The 16,833-nt window shown below is 36.5% G+C and overlaps 1 protein-coding gene across 4 annotated transcripts in view; it reads left to right on the top strand.

Annotated features, from left to right (window-relative positions):
- The window catches only part of LOC114351758 (uncharacterized), a 77,776-nt gene extending 65,095 nt beyond the window's left edge, over window positions 1-12,681 (top strand). For 2 of the 4 annotated variants that reach the window (XM_028303069.1, XM_028303071.1), the window contains exons 3-10: window positions 1,037-1,187; window positions 5,410-5,559; window positions 6,150-6,878; window positions 7,166-7,402; window positions 8,584-8,815; window positions 9,511-9,743; window positions 10,301-10,716; window positions 10,884-12,681. In XM_028303069.1, the coding sequence (XP_028158870.1) occupies window positions 1,037-1,187; window positions 5,410-5,559; window positions 6,150-6,878; window positions 7,166-7,402; window positions 8,584-8,815; window positions 9,511-9,743; window positions 10,301-10,716; window positions 10,884-11,180 (2,445 nt within the window). In that variant the 3' untranslated portion in view covers window positions 11,181-12,681. The remainder of the gene's footprint in view (window positions 1-1,036; window positions 1,188-5,409; window positions 5,560-6,149; window positions 6,879-7,165; window positions 7,403-8,583; window positions 8,816-9,510; window positions 9,744-10,300; window positions 10,717-10,883) is intronic. The other 2 variants (XM_028303070.1, XM_028303068.1) reach the window with 1 other exon arrangement.
- Window positions 12,682-16,833: the final 4,152 nt, after the last annotated feature.

Genomic DNA, 16,833 nt, shown 5'->3' with positions numbered 1-16,833 from the left:
CCGCCAATCCGCATAAATTAACACACATGTGTACAATAACTCTGAACTATAAACGGCAGCTTTCTTCTACTCAAAACGACTTCAAAATATAAGCTAAGTATAAGAAAAAATATCAAGTAAGTATGTATAAAGCTGAGAAGATACGTATTTTTGAGGCGTTCGAATTCTTATTCGCATTGGAATTAGCACCAATCTTACAATGGGTGCTAGTTATTAATAGTAGTTTTCAATTACTCTTAAGTCTCGAAATATTTGCAAAGTTTTTGGGTATATTCAATACCCAAAAACTTTGCAGAATTGCTAGAGATTCGGAACTGTTCGGCCTTGTGATTTCGTATGCGATTTTAAATTTGAATGCTTATAAAATACGTTTGGCATGTGTAAATAAATATTACAAATTATTCGTGTGGACGTTTATATTGCTGTTTATGTTAATAGATAGACGACCATTAAAATACGCCGCATTCCTTTGAAGATTTTTTTCTGCTTATTAAGAAAAACTATGTCACATTTTAAACGTATTCTCTTAATATCTTCTCAGAACGAGCCTGATATGTCGCGTTGTTACTCACGTTGAATAGTTGCCATTTTCGTAATGTAAAGTGTCGATGGTGTTAATTTATTGCCGTAATTACTCGTTAATAGCTGTACTGAGATACTAATAAAATAGTCGTTCAATAGCTGATCGGTAATTTACTTTGCTTATAAATGTAGTTTAGTAGAAAGAAATGTTTTGTTATCTATCAGTCATTTATGAGCTTACTTATGGCGAAAGTTCTGAGTCCATTTGAATGAGTAACTGACCAACATGAATTACAGGCATGTGTAAGTAATTTCCTGGCATTGTCCCAAAGCAGTGATAGTGTAATGTTATAGAATAAAAACGCGTAAAAGTACCTAACTGGTTACGTCAAGTTACTAAAACTTTGATAAACAAAAATGTGTATTTTTCTTGACTTTTAAATGTTTGTTTAAAATCGTCCCAGTAGATCGATTCTTCATTATTTTTACAGAAATACTTTTTCCTCTGTTACAGGGCTCGCACCCTGACAGCCTATACCGGGTGTCAGCGGGCAGTGGCGTGGGCGCAGGCAAGCTGGCGCGCGCGCTTCGCATCATGCGGTGGCCGGCCGCGCTCATCCTCGTCTGCGTGGCGCTGGCTGTCTTCGTATACTTCTTGATGCCAGGTAAGCTTCAACTTGGCTCTTTTTTCACCTCAATGGTAAAGCTCATCTCACCTGGTGGAAAATGATGATTAGGCCAGAGTGGGCGTAAAAATTCGTTATAATTAACTGAAAATAACGTTGTTTTAGTGATAAGTTAGGTGTATAACATACAAGCAAAATGTCAATTACTAAAATACCATATTCTTCCGAGAAAATGAATTGTGTCTCCGAAATAAAAAAGAAGAGATAAGTAGGTAGCTAATTAAGTTTTCAGACGCATACTTAAGTGTAGGAATTCTAACGTAGAAAATTTAACTTACAAGAAATTATTAACACTGATTGCAAAAAAAACTACTTTAAAAAATGAAAACTGATTGGATGAACAAGTAAAGGCAAATAGATATCGATTCTCACATATTTCATTCCAGAAACAGTAGTTTCCGAGGCAACAAAACGACAATAAATCTTATTAGAAGATGTGAACCAGAGATTAGAATTGGCTTTCTAAGCAACAGCAAAAATAACTAAATACACAGCAAACAAAATTTAAAATTATAAATAAATGTAGGTAATTTATTATCTTCAAATCAGTGAATGTTGTCCAACTTTCACAGCTGTCCTAGGTTTTTTTTTTTCAGATCAGTAGTTGACAAGAGATAGCATCGGTGTTATTTCTGTGTAATACGTTATGCAAGCATAAAACAGTAAATTTTAAAATCTAAAGCTTATTTTGAGGCATGAAGGATATTACGTAGCCTCATAATAAAATAAGTCGGTAATAATCTTGGCGTTAATAGCTGTGATCCAATGTAGTCTAGATTTTCTTTGACAAACAAGTAAGTTTACAANGTTTACAGACATTTTTACCTCTGCAAGACTTGTTTATAAACTGCATAAATGCTGAAATTTTTGGTGTCTTCAATATGTTATCATGACTGTCAACTATTTCAATAAACTTATTGTAAACTCTCGCATCCCCGGGCGGGACCTGCCATACAAGTGCGCGCCATTATTAAAGTCCTTTGAGGCGCGTGAAAGCGTCTGCATATTTATGAAGACTGCGACGCGATTCCTTTATCAAAGTACAAGTTTGCACATGAAAAGGACTATAATTGCTATGAAAGTTATTTTATGGTGTTCTCGCTTCCGTTTCGAGGATAATTACGGAATTTTTAACGCGCGTATTAACCTTTTTGGCTTTCGATATGTAAATTTTATCGCAATTAAAAACGATTTTTTAACCATTTCATTGATCAAAGTGATTTGTATTCAAGAATTGTTGGCGGTGGGTGGATTGCAAATATTTTTAGCTGGTTAAGTATTTCGTGAATTACTTACATTCTTGTTATATGATTGCAATATAATTTGTAATGTTACCTATTTTATGTTCTTTGGTTTTTGTATTGGCAGTAATTGGACTCTACCGGTGTAATGAAACGCAAATAAACAAAGTACCTACTTAGAGTGCAAAAGTTTCGTTACAAAATACACACTCATGCAAACAACTACCGATTTGGCTCATAGGCGATGAAAATTGTTAATTCAGAAACGCTGAAAAAAATTTTTGAACGTCTATTCTCTGAGTTTAGATAATATAACGCATGTTGTGTTGTAATAACATTAAAAAGTACCTAACTAAATCTCTGTTTATTAACAGGTAACGCATTGATGAGTTTAGACTCGGTTCTTTTCATCGGTTCTATTAAGCTCAAACAAAGTCAAAGTTGCCTAATCACTATAACTCAACCACTCTAAGCATGATTGCATCCAAGTCTCACCTTTGACACCACACGTGCCGACCACATTGAGAATTTTTCAAGCTCAATACTAAATACACCCAACGTTACTAAGCATCAAAAATGGTGAAAATGTATGATTCAAGACATTACTTTTTTAACCTCGGACAGATTCCTTTAATCTCACCTGGCTTTGGGTATAAAAAAACGAAAAAAGAAATGCAGGACAGTGTAAATTCATTTGTAATGGAGATGCGATGCGCGAACTTGTATCTTTTGACGCTTATTATCAGAATTTTATATGTAAAGTATTCTTAAAATCGAAAGTTGAATCGCCTTCAGCCATTGTGCTCTTCCTATATTGCGCTTTGTAGTTTAATTTTATGCATTTGAGTTTATTTTTAGCATGGCCACATATTTTGCATTCACTTTCACAGAATGCATTTTCTTTTCAAGTAATATAAGGACAAGTGCACATTACACTTAAGAAATTAAATCTTCATTTTATTATTGTCACTCGGTACAGAGTCCGAAAATTAATTATCTTTTTTTTGTGACACCAGCAACTTTGTTATTAAATACCTATATTCTTTTCTAGGACTTCAGACCTTGTACTCCTTGTAATGTTTCGACGGTACGTAGGTAATTACGTATTCTTCAACATGAACATCAGACTACACGTAAAATCACGAAAGAAACGGCAATTTGAAGAACCTTTAGATTTCTAATACCTAAGTGTTGCTTAATGTACCTATGTGTGATTTTAAAGTTTAATAGACACGACTTCAGCTGTAGACAGGCTTAGAGCTGGGGATTGCATTTTGAAAAGACACTCAATCCCTATTCAAACTTCACTGAAGTTTTCAATAATTACCTAAATATTTGAATCTGTTCTTGATAGTAGATTTGTACTTGAGCGGCGCTTTTTAATGTACCATATTTTATACTTAAACTTAACTTTACTGTAAGTACACGTAATACAATACATAGATCTACGAATGTAGCTTTAAAGTAACTTAATAAGCTTAATTGCCCAAAGTCATCGGTTCATCTGAGGTCTAAACATTGAACGTTTTCATTGAAATATTTACAATGCAAACAATTACACCTAACAGTCTTCATTGACACAGCAATGAGCTAATCTTACGTCGTGACTGTGATTGTATAATAGGCTGTTGTGAATACGCGCTCGTGATCTTCGGAACGAAGGACTATTGGACTGCACCCTCGGGGAACACTTGACATTAATTTTACTGCACTTTAAATGGCGTTAGAGCGTGATACGACCAAATAGCATCGGCTACTGTACACCCATTTACACAGAAGCACATAACGTGCCTCAGAATTTTGCCATAGGCTAAACACTTATGAGGGTACACGAAGTCGTTACCAGGTAAATTACCTAATAACACCAGCATTTAATAATCTCCTGTGGCTAGTTGGTTGTAAATTGCGCTGCATGCATATAGGTGCGATTCGAGTGTCAGTTATGTAAAGATATAATTATGTTTAATTATTTAGAAGTAGGGGACCAGCCTAGGAGAGCACGATTTAAATTGCATCCTGCTCCACTGATTAAGACAGTTTTCATTTCTGTGAAATAATTTCTTATACCTTCAGAAAAGAATCTCTTCTAAGTAGACCTAGATGTAATTACACGTAAGACTAAATACGTACAACTTAATCCACTTCCCTGTAAGGTAAAGTAGCTACTGTGCATCTCGAACGAAACGTGATGAAAGTTTACATTTTTACAGGTCTCGAATACTGTGAAGGGATAGAGTTCAATAACGAGATGTTAGATATTTTTATATCTCTCCTTCTGACTGAACTAAATCTCACTTTAAAAAAGTATCGTAATCTTACGTTTTCTACGATGTTAATTCAAATATCACGTTTCAATACGACCGTTTTGCAAATGCACGAATTAATGATAGTCGGAACCTATCAAATGGTAAGTCGTGTTGTTGTGCAACCCGATCAGGATTAATGGTTACCAGGCCAATGTAGAATCCGAGCCCGTACCCTCGTGACATCTTGAACTCTGCTTTCACCACCTCAGCGCATCGTTAGAGTAGCCGCTGAGTGCTCCTAGCTAGAGTTACATCATTTGGTTAGAATACACAATGAAAATTCAACAATGCGGCTTGTTATAATATTATGTAATCAAAATAATTTATTTATGTGCATGCGCATATTATTATCAGCGAATTAAGATTGATTATAAATTAATAAATAACTTTGACACAAATGTCGCAAAACCAGCTCCGCGAACGCGCTAACTAATTAATTAAATTTTTATTAGCCATTATTTTTTATTAAATTGTCAAATTTATTATCTGAGCCTGTAAAACAGATAGATGAGACTGCTGTGTGTTTAGCTGTAGGTACAACATACAATTATTACACTACATTACGAAAAAATGTACACCAACAGTTTACTGTAAATTCAACAACGCGAAGGTAGATATTTGATTTTACCTGAACCTAAATCTTTTTCATTTCAGACAACATAGAGGCTGGCCTAGACGCAGCGAATGGCACTACCTACTGGGAGCAGGTGTCGGCTGGTGCTGGGGCCCAAATACGAAGACTACCGCCCAAGAAAGAACAAATACCGGACAGCAAGGGCAAGGCCGTCTTGCCCCAAATGCCGGGTATGATGCACATAATTAATTCAAGATGGCGATGGTCACCATCACATTTTCATTGTGTAGTCATCATAGCAATCAGCACTGTTTGTAGCACTTCACTTAATGTTTTTAAAAATCATTTTTGAAATTATTTTGATATTTAGCACGTTGTTCTTGTGATTTCATTAATCATTGTAGCATTCCTGAGAAATTGTGTAGAGATTACTGGCGTAGACAGTCAATACGGTTAGTCGGCCTTTGTAACTATGTCTTTTCTTTAGTTTAATATCGATAAATCTTTTATGGAAACAGAAAGTACCTAGTTAAGAAGTTCTTCGAATCATCTCATATTCATACACTAACTTTTACGGGTTAACCGCTCTATAGCGGGAAAAACTCAATATTATTTTTATTACTGTATGCGTCTGGTTGGTCATACGAGAACCTTTAATGCATACTTTTGTTTGTTTAGAAAAACACAATTTCACGTTGAACGCACAGTTTGATGGGATGTTTATTTATCATTGTTATTAACAATCAATAATCTCACACAATTTGTGTTTGTAAACACGCGCATCCATATAATTGTCTGTTGTATTAAACAATAATTGCAGGTACAAAAACTTCGGAAATCGATTTCTACGATGCAGATACAGACAAAAATTATGATATAGCATCAGTATTAGACTCCGTTATAGAAACTAATGCGAATAGAAAATTGCCAATACAACCAGTTTTTCCTGCTCATATTACACCAGAAGTTCAATACGGTAATGAGAGAGTAGACTCTGAAAAACTCAGGACACCTAAAACCCTGGATGAATCGAACACACTCCCCGATGATTCAACTCTTAAGCCGCATATTACCCAAAAACCGGAAAAACCTCTCGCAGTTTATTTCAAAGACGGAAATGGCATAACGATCACTGCTAGCACAGAAACTATAGCAAAAGCGGAGACTCTTAACGACTTTACTAATTACGGAGAAAAGTACACAACAAAGAATGTCGAAGAGCCAAGCATTAAACCTCATGTGCCTATTTACAAAGAACATCCTGTGCCTCAAACACACAAAGTGAAAATGGTGCCTCAAGTCTATGAAAAACCGCATGATATCCCACCGGAAATCCAAGAATTTTTCTATCGCCGACCTACGAACGTGGATGTGAATTTCACCTCAGGTCATTCTAAACTTTTTGGTATATCTATTGAGGATGCAGAAAAGATGAGATCTACCACCCAAAGTTCTGCTTATAACACTCGAGTGTCGCCCACACTCCCAACGTGGCGGGACGGCGATGACTCGACTACAAAAAAATATCCAGTAAACGTTAATTATGACGGTAAGTTTCAGATATTCTTTACGACCCGGGGCATGCGGCTTCACCGGAAGGTCAGTAATACTACGATTCATCTCATTTACCTAATACTCATACTCTCTTCATTGAAAGATACCTACTTCATGCGTATGCACACTTACAATGTGTTCACACGTCATACCCACTCGTAATATTGATGTGACTAACTCTGGGATTGAATGTTATTATTCTTACTTTAATGCTTGTACTAATAATTTTGCTTGTAAAATTAAGTTAGCTTGAAATTGATTAGCAATTTGATGTGTTTACAGTACCTCAATGCCGTTCAACTCGGCTAGCACTGTGCCGAGGGATCCTTCCTTATGATTTGGCTGGTCCTGCTGCCCATGTGAACGGAGTGGAGATCACATCCCTCCTCTCCCAGATCGAGTTTCTGGTGTCCACCAACTGCAGTGAGCGCGTGCAGCACTTCATGTGCGCTCTTCTGGAGCCCGAGTGCAGCCCGCCACCGTACCCGGCGAAGATGCCTTGCTACAGTCTTTGCAAAGGTAAATCTTTAAACGATTTAAATTATGTATAAAATCATTAAAGCCTTAGTAAAAATTCACCTGCCAACGCTCCCTTAATTTAGCTGGCCTGTCAGATTTTACTCATTACATAAGTTAAGCTTCAACTACACCAACGCGTGCAGATCGCTATCGCCGCCGCGATCATAGGCCAATGACAGGTCGCGCGCGCGACTTATGACAGTCCGCGCGACCACCTGTCACTGGCCTATAATTGCGCCGTGATCGCGGCGGCGATGGCGATTTGCATGCGTCGGTGTGGTTGAAGCATGAGAATATGGTTAACGTGCTACCAGGCCTCCGTCACTCGCCTATGCCGGCCGAGATAATTACCTACAGCGCGCGACAACTTCAAGTTGCAAATCAGTCAGGACCGCCACGCGCCTGTGAGCACACGCGTATTTCTATACACGCTCGGTCGATCATCGTCACAATCAAGGTTTATTGTTCCAACAGCACTATTATCCTTCTTTAATGTAAAATCGTAGTATTTAGGAATAATAATTAACTGTACTAATTTAAATAATTAAAAAAAACTACACTTTTTAAATAATTTTGAAATACTTATGACAAAAAACTGTAGCAAAAAAATTATTTTAGCTAATATAAACATTAACTTACTTCACCGTGTCTATTTTCCGACACTACACCTTTTAAAACTATTTGTCCAATTTCGAATTATTGCAACACTGAAGTTTATTAATAGGTACTTTAGAGATGGTACGATTATACAAACACCACTAGATTAAAGATTACCAATCGTAAATACAATAAATGCTTCTTAAAATTAAGTTATTATTTATTTAACTTTGCTTATACAACCCTGACGCTTGAGCTGCGAGGTAGATCAATTCTGAACACAAAAAATTTGCGCTCTTGTGAGCGTAGTAGTAAGGTGCGATTTCGAATGCACCATGTGCGTTGGATATTTTGCATTATTATTATTACCGTTAAAATGTCGGCATCTGATCCTACACAAAGGAGTGCAATTACTGTTGCTACTATTATGTATTCTGTGGTGCTACCAAAAGCAAGAAGAGCCTATCTGTCGTAAATACAAGACCAAAAATTGTTTTAATACTCTGTAAGTATAAATTGTGTGTGGAGCACAACAAAGATAACAAAAATATAGTTATGATAATATATTTTCTTCTCTTTTGCAGCAATCTCCGACGGTTGCGACGGCTTGATACCTCGCGAGCTGACGGCAGCGCTGAACTGCAACCAGTACTCGTCATCCAACTGCGTGGCGGCCAAGAGTCCCTGCTTCCCTCGAGAGCTGCCTTGCGGCGACGGCACGTGCATACCCCGCGATTGGATCTGCGATGGTGCTGCGGACTGTCCCGCCGGGGAAGATGAAGATCGATGCGTTACGTGTGAAGCTAATGAGTTTAAGTAAGTAACCGCCTCTGTGGTCTTCACCTGCTTCAGACGCAGAGGTCCCGGGTTCAATTCCCAGTGGGAGCAGATATTTCTGTTCGGTTTGGATGGTGGTAGGGCTTGTTCTAAGTCCGCCTGGCTAGCTACCACCATCTTACCTAAGTCTGTCGCCATAACAACAATGTTAACAGCATTGTTGTGTTCCGGCAGTTAGAGATAAGATAGCCAGTTCCTCCGTAGTTGAGGATTCCGGGTGAAGCACGCTTCCACCTTCGGCCTTTTCATCACTTACCATCAGGTGAGATTACAGGCCAAGAGCTTCCTCGTTATGGTGAAAAAAAAATTTTCCCCTTAATTAGACCTTGAATAAGGAACTGTTTATAGACCAGCTATTTAAACAATTTCAGTAGCCCCTAGTTCTTCGTCTGAGCATTAATCTTCGTAAACGATTCATTTCGTAATATCAATATTCATTTTGTCGAAAAGCAGTGCAATATTTTAGTCGGAGACTCATTGCTATAAACGTTCGTAAAGGAGTTTTAATAAGAAAGAACCGATCGCAATGCTTTAGCTTTATTATTTTACTCGTATTAAACCATAAAAAAATAATTGAAACAACAATAGTATTAAATGGACACATGCAGATTATTGTCACTAAACTGGGTAGCAGTTTAGGCTACATTTGAAAAACAATCTATATCTGATTTAAGGTGCCCTTCTGGAGGATGCATTCTAAAGCGTTGGATGTGCGACGGCTACACCGACTGCCCCGGCGGCGAGGATGAGGCGCAAGGAGTGTGTGAAGCCCAAGGAGTTCAGACAGGAGGTGGTAACGCTGCGGCTGCGAGAAGTGAACCGGGCGAGGAGTCCGCTGGCTCCGCACCCGCGCCAGCTGTGAGGAAACCATTCCGGATTCCTCCTGGACGGGCCAAAGACCGATCAGGTACAAGTATTTTCACTCGAACATCTTTTCCACTTAAATAGAAAGACACGGGTCCTAGCGACATTTATTAATGAGTTACATTATGTACTCACGGCTTGACGTTTCGGCTGCTATGCTGCCGACGACGCCGCGAGCCGCCAGTCTGCTTGTGACCACGGCTGCAGCATTTGGATCGCTTTAGGACCCGTGTCTTTCTATTTAAGTCGAAATGGAACGCGAAAGTTTAAAATCTTATATCTTTTCCACTTATCCTTTATTTGAGGGACCAATAAACAACGCAAAAATTTATTATCTCAAAAACGCGCAGTACAGTAAATAATCTGAAAGAATGAGAAAGATGGCTCTGGCCAGAGTGATAAATAAATTATTACTATATTACACATCATGTGCATTACATAAATATTGTAGTTTCAACATGTCACACAGAAATAAATAGTAGTAAATAAGGATAAAAAATATTTTAAAATTCGACTCCATACAAAAGATTTCAACGCGCTGTTATCCAATGAAAATTTAAAAAAAATCACACTAAAACTTTTATTATTTTTTGTCTGTAGATGCAGAAAGCAGTAAGGAGCTTCTGGTCACAAGTGACAGCAGTAACGCGCTCAAGCGGAACTTTACTCGACGTCCTTCGCTCTCCCGTTTGACGCCGTACACCCGACCAAAGGTCAGCTTCGTTCGCCCCCCAGAAAACCCTGAAGAAGAAAAACCTGAAACGACCAGGAAGCCTCAGTATGGCAGAAAAGTAGTAGAAAAGAAACAAAAGACGGAATCAGCGGAAGACGTGAACATCGGGGATCTAGGGTTCTTCGATGATATTGATAAGGGAGACGAGAAAAAACGAGACGAAGGCACGCGGAAGGCGCCTGCAAACGAACCAGCTGCGATCAAAGCCGAACCTGAGCTCACGCACCTGGATAAAACGATAAGCAAACTCGAGAAGGTCATCGATGGTGCAGCGTTATTAAGGGTGAGTATCTCGATTATATTTTCATCTTTTCATATGTACGTACGAGTACCTATAGATCTAAGAGAGATTTAAGATTTAAAAGAGATTTAAGATCCAACTAACGCAACATTACATAATTTCAAAATTATTAGGTATCTAATAAGATAAGATAATGTTTCTGATTCCAGAAAGCAGCTCAGCAAGACCCACCAGACTCTCCCGAAACAAACGGCACGACCATAGACAAAGAGGATGATTATTCCCCGCCACAAAGTGGGCCGAGTGGACTGAGCGATTCCAACGGTCCGGGTATTCCAGGAGGATCTGGTGCGCCTGGTGGGATGTCGTCTATGAGTTCCCACGCATCCCCCTGCCCGAGTGGAGAGCTGCGATGTGTGGACGGACGCTGCATCACTCTCGCGCAGCTGTGTGATGGCACCATCGACTGCTTCGACCACGCTGACGAGGATAACTGCTACACGTGACCACCACGCGAATAAGTTATTGATTAAGAAATAGGGAGTTATGAAAACAAATGAGAATTGATCTTTATTGGTAGAATAAGAACGACGCGACTTATGTCTAAATTTTCAAATCGTGATCGCTGAAATGATCGAATGTATCAGCTACAAAATAATCAGAATCATGCCGTGAACATCGAAAACAGAAAATGAAGACCTCTCCCCTCACATCGCAAGAGGAAATATTTTTATTCAGAACACTCAAAAATTATGTTGGTTATTTCTTTGGTACCTATCTCCTGAAACAAAATTAAAAGTAATAAAAATGACAAATTCAGTACGATAAAATGTTTATATCAAAACAAAAATATGCCGTTTATTACGAATACGTAGTTTAAGTGATGTAAATATTTATCTTTAGTTAATGATTAATTAATTACTTAATGTCATTTTGGCTTATTATTTCCGAAACCTATTTGTCACGAGTTAATTAGTTGCACAGTAGCTTTAGTTACGAATGACGTAGGTATTTTAAGTTAATTATAAGGTAACTTTAAGAATACATACGAGCTGAAAAGTCTTCGTAATAACTTGCCTATTATTATTGAATTTATTAATCTATATCAGATTCGTTAAAATTTTATGCAAATCGTACGAAAATTGGTTTGAAAAGTTGTTTATTATCTTCTTATTTTTAAAAGGCAAATGCTAATGAAATGACTTTGAAGGTATATTTTATGCTGTGATAAAGCAATGCATGAAATTTAAGTAATTAAGGCTTTTTACTCTGTTTAATTTTACATTTGAATACTCATTCCTTTGATTTTAATCTTCGCATTTTACAAACTCAGTGTATAAAAATATTAGATTAAAAAATATTTCCGTCCAATTAAATGTACCTGTATCCAATATGACTACCATTAGCATTCCTATTCCATTACTTTTATTATTATAAATGCTTTTTAAACGTATTTGTTTAGTCATTTTCAGCTTTAACACTTAAATCAAGTAAAACCAGAATAATCTCTTCGCATTGTTGGCTTACAGAAAGTCAATAAATTAGTGATACCACCCTTCGTTGATTTTTTATGTCCAAATAGATTAGTATATGAACAAGTATTAATGCTCTACAAGTGAATCTCAAAATTTATTGTTTTCATATAAATAAGCATTTGTAAATATGTAGCTTGTGATAAGCGGTAGGTTAAATTAGTTTTAGTATTTATATTTAGGTACAACGAAGTTTTTTCACCTTAAATACTTTTGTACCTATTTATTAATCAAGTGAAATGTTTTTAGTTTAGGTCTTTATCGAAAAACTTATCAATCAAACTTAAAATCTGTACTGCTGCTGTATTTAAGGTATTTACATTCAAATTATATTGGACAGTAAAACTAAAATATAATGCTTACTAATGATACATTTTATTTCATACAAATTATGATCGCTTAAATGTAAGTCCAAAGTAATGTCATAATAAAGTGAGTTATGTATTAAAAATCTACTCTACGTAGATATTGCGTCGATACATAATAGTATAAGTAATTAGTTACTATATTACGATTTCTATATCTTAAGAATCTCAATAAGCTATAATTTACGGCTTATTTCATAATATTATTTTTTACGTTGAAATGTTTACTTTATGGTCATGTTTTTACCATGTTAGCTATCGTTTTTTGTACATGATTAAACAATATTATGCCATGTTAAAATAAAACTGTAATTAAGCTGTAATTCGTTTATTTAAAGACCTGTAAACCTCTCCCTATGTGTGTATTTTACAACAACATTTACGTTGGTAATAAATTGACCGTGGGTGAAGAAGGAATAGGCAGAAAGCTCCTGGAAACGGTGGGAAATCTTGTCTCATCTGTTTGTAGCTCTTTGTTTGAGGTTTATGTCCAGCCGTGCATAGCCTGGATTACAATGATTGATGATGATACGCCAAAATTAAGACACGTGTGAAATATTACGTAAAATTATTTTTTAAATGAGAGCTTCCGTCCCCTGTAAAATAAACATTTTCACCGTTGATGCATAATTCCATGGTTCCGTCCGTGACAATCGGAATTCCACANAAAACTAATTTATAATGCTTACTAATGATACATTTTATTTCATACAAATTATGATCGCTTAAATGTAAGTCCAAAGTAATGTCATAATAAAGTGAGTTATGTATTAAAAATCTACTCTACGTAGATATTGCGTCGATACATAATAGTATAAGTAATTAGTTACTATATAACGATTTCTATATCTTAAGAATCTCAATAAGCTATTATTTACTGCTTATTTCATAATATTATTTTTTACGTTGAAATGTTTACTATATGGTCATGTTTTTACCATGTTAGCTATCGTTTTTTGTACATGATTAAACAATATTATGCCATGTTAAAATAAAACTGTAATTAAGCTGTAATTAGTTTATTTAAAGACCTGTTAACCTCTCCCTATGTGTGTACGTTACAACACTTAAGTTGGTTATAAATTAACTTTGGGTGAAAAGGTGAAGAAGGAATAGGCTGGCAGTAGCAGTTCCTGAAAACGGTGGGAAATCTTTGTCATCTGTTTGTAGCTCTTTGTTCCAGCCGTGCATAGCCTGGATTTCATTGATTGATGATGATACGCCAAAATTAAGACGCGTGTGAATAATTATCTAGAATTATTTTTTAAAGGAGTGCTTCCGTCCACTGTAAAAAAACTTTGCACCGCTGATGCATAATTGCATGGTTCCGTAAAAATCAGAATTCCACNATTCCACACAGAAGCCTTGGGTTTTTGTTAATGTTATTAACATTTAAAAGTTCGTACTTAGGAGTAAGAAGTCTCAAAAAGAATCTCAATAAATAAATAAAAGTAGGTTTTTTGAAAGAACTAAGAGCCGGTGCCAAGCTTTTTTAGCCAATTTTACGCATTAGAAGTGCAGGTGACTCATTCTATTCGTATCTGCAAGATCTATCAAAATCAAATGGCGTCTTAGCGATGATTACTAAAACTCGTCTTTGGACCTCTATTATAGAGTTTATTGTTGCAAAACTAATCTTTCTCGTTTCTTGCTAAGCTTACAGTTATATTCGGTGGGTTTTTTATATGTTTTTTCATTCATAGATCCGGCGATTACCTCATCGGCGCTACCGTTCAGTTTTTGCACAAACAATCGGATCTCTGACTCAAGCTCAATGTCGTTGCTTAGTGAAGCTCGTTTTGCACTGGTTGTGAGGTCGAGTCAATGTCTTTATCTTAAATCTCGCATAAACAATGGCATTAAAGACGATACGTTTTACAAGCTAAGACAGTCGAAAAACGCGCTACCCTAATGCCTGAGTCATAGCATAAAAATTTAATTTCATGGAAATTTATCAAGTTTTCAGTCACGTATATGAATTACCTAATTAATATGCACTATAGCACGTGTTGAATCGTGTACTCAAATACGTCAGACACATGTTCCTGGGTACACACAGCAAACTATGCAGCGAATACGCAGTTAACATAAATGTAGAGTCTACGTTCTCTAGTATTTTCTTTTCGCATAAGAAACGTACTGACGTCGTTAATCAGTGACAGCCATACATGGGATAGCTTAATATGTGTGTAAGTAGGTAGGTAAATAATCGATTAGATCAGCAGTTCACAATAGTATGTGCCCAGTACGGGTATCGGGAGCAAACAGGCTGGTGTCATCGACCGCTACCCACTGCCGTAGAAAGTGGAGTGAGTCACCGCGACGTGGCTCCAAGCTGCCTTGACGGACTAGCCATGCAATACGAGTTTGCTCGTGCTCATAATCATCTCACATTAAACGGTCTAGCGATAGTCTAATTTCCCTCATTTTGAAATTTATTTTTAAACGTCACGACCGCTACTTTCGCCAGTCTGGGGACATCTTATCATCTTTGAATATGTCAAAGTGTTTCTGTAAAGAAAAAAGAAAACATTATTTGTAAATATCTTTTAAAATTGTTGTATGTCCACCTAAGAATTTATCAACTTTTACCAGGTATAAAGAGTACCTATGTAGAAAATGTTTCAGCTAGATAATTGTACAATATTTGATTCTTACATTATTCGAATCCTACACTAATTTCCTATCTTGAAATGTAGAGTAGGTAGGTACTTACGTTTTAAATCAAATTAAATAATGTAGGGCTGAGATGAGACCCCTCTGCTGAATGCAAAACTCTAAAATGAGAGGTCTTAATAGAGAGACATGTAAGTTTTTACCTACATCATTACTTAGTACGATTTTCCGTGAATAGATAATGTGAGTCTCTATTTTAGAAAATAGACTTTACACGTACCTATAACTAAACCCACCCCTAATTTAAGGTACAACTACAGCTTCGGTCCATGCGCTGCAAAGCGTTGGTCTCGTTTTAATATATTTTTATACTCAATAATGAGATATAACGAGTTTTCTCTAATCGTATCTGCATGTACGAGTACCATGTCTGATCCAGAACTTCCGCTCAAGAAGCTAATTAACTTTTTCTTGTCTAGTTTATGACAGAAATTACGAACTCGTGAGAAACCGGATTAATTTCTATTATAAAAATAAGTGTCTGATTCATATAATACAATAATAGAATACCTGTTTGAAAATATTGATAATAGGGAGGGAATAATATCGAATGCCAGGGAGGGACTAACTGGGGTTTGGAATGCCAAAATTATACCTACTTTTTTACTTTTAATTATGTAGAAACATTTTATTTTGTGGTGGTGTATTTATTCTTTAAGCTAAGTATAATAGGACCCTAATAGGGTCTGAAAATAAACCTGAACTTAATGAAAACGAGAGGCATGTCTCCGCTGGGAGCAGTGCACTAAACGAAACGAAAAGAACTCGCCTCATCTGCTTATAGTTTTTAATTATTTATCGCATGATAACATCACAAAAAAACTATTATGTAATTTAATTTATGACAAGAAAAGGTTTTGTATGATGTACCTTTATGTAAGTATTAACTAAGTACCTAGGTACCTACAAATTATGTTTACATCCGACATCCATACACGGTAAAATACCATCTACCAGATACTACGATGTAGTCAAGCTAAACTATCTTACTCATTATGGTAGTGGTTTTCTAGGAACTATTACTTTAATAGAACAAATAGGTATTAGCGTTTTCATCAGCAGAATACCAATTAAAGTCATCTTTGCGACAACCGGTTTGGAAAAAATATTTTAAGTATTTTGTAGAGTGCTTATCTTTTACGACTGGTTGACATCTAATTCTAATTAAAGTGTATTCAAAGCGTGGGCGTGAATTTGATATGAGCGTTATTATTAGTTTGTCGACTTATTCGTCCTTCCAGCTCGTGCCAAACACATCAGTCTGTTCCTCTCGTTAGCTCACAATCGACTAAGTGAGCTGATGATGAGATGATGTTAATTATATTAAATCCATGGTGTTACAAACTTAGTCAGCAATAGCTCAGCAGAACAGTCTGTGCATTAGGAGGTACAGAAGTCTATTTTATGGATGACTTACTGACTTGGATTCATTGCAAAAAAATATTGATTGCTCATGTCCTAATGCCCGTCGCCAACTCTCCTAATTTGACTAGAAAACAATTGAAAAAAGAGGTATTACTTACTTACCTACATTAGAAAATTCAATTGTTTTGTCTAGGACAGTTAATTGGACATTTACCTACAGA

This window comes from Ostrinia furnacalis, unplaced genomic scaffold, assembly GCF_004193835.3.
Source record: "Ostrinia furnacalis isolate ACB-3 unplaced genomic scaffold, ASM419383v2 OfSCF1172, whole genome shotgun sequence".
Classification (NCBI taxonomy): Eukaryota; Metazoa; Arthropoda; class Insecta; order Lepidoptera; family Crambidae; genus Ostrinia; species Ostrinia furnacalis.
The sequence above is the reverse complement of the archived record's forward strand: the minus strand, read 5'-3'. Positions and strand labels throughout refer to the sequence as shown.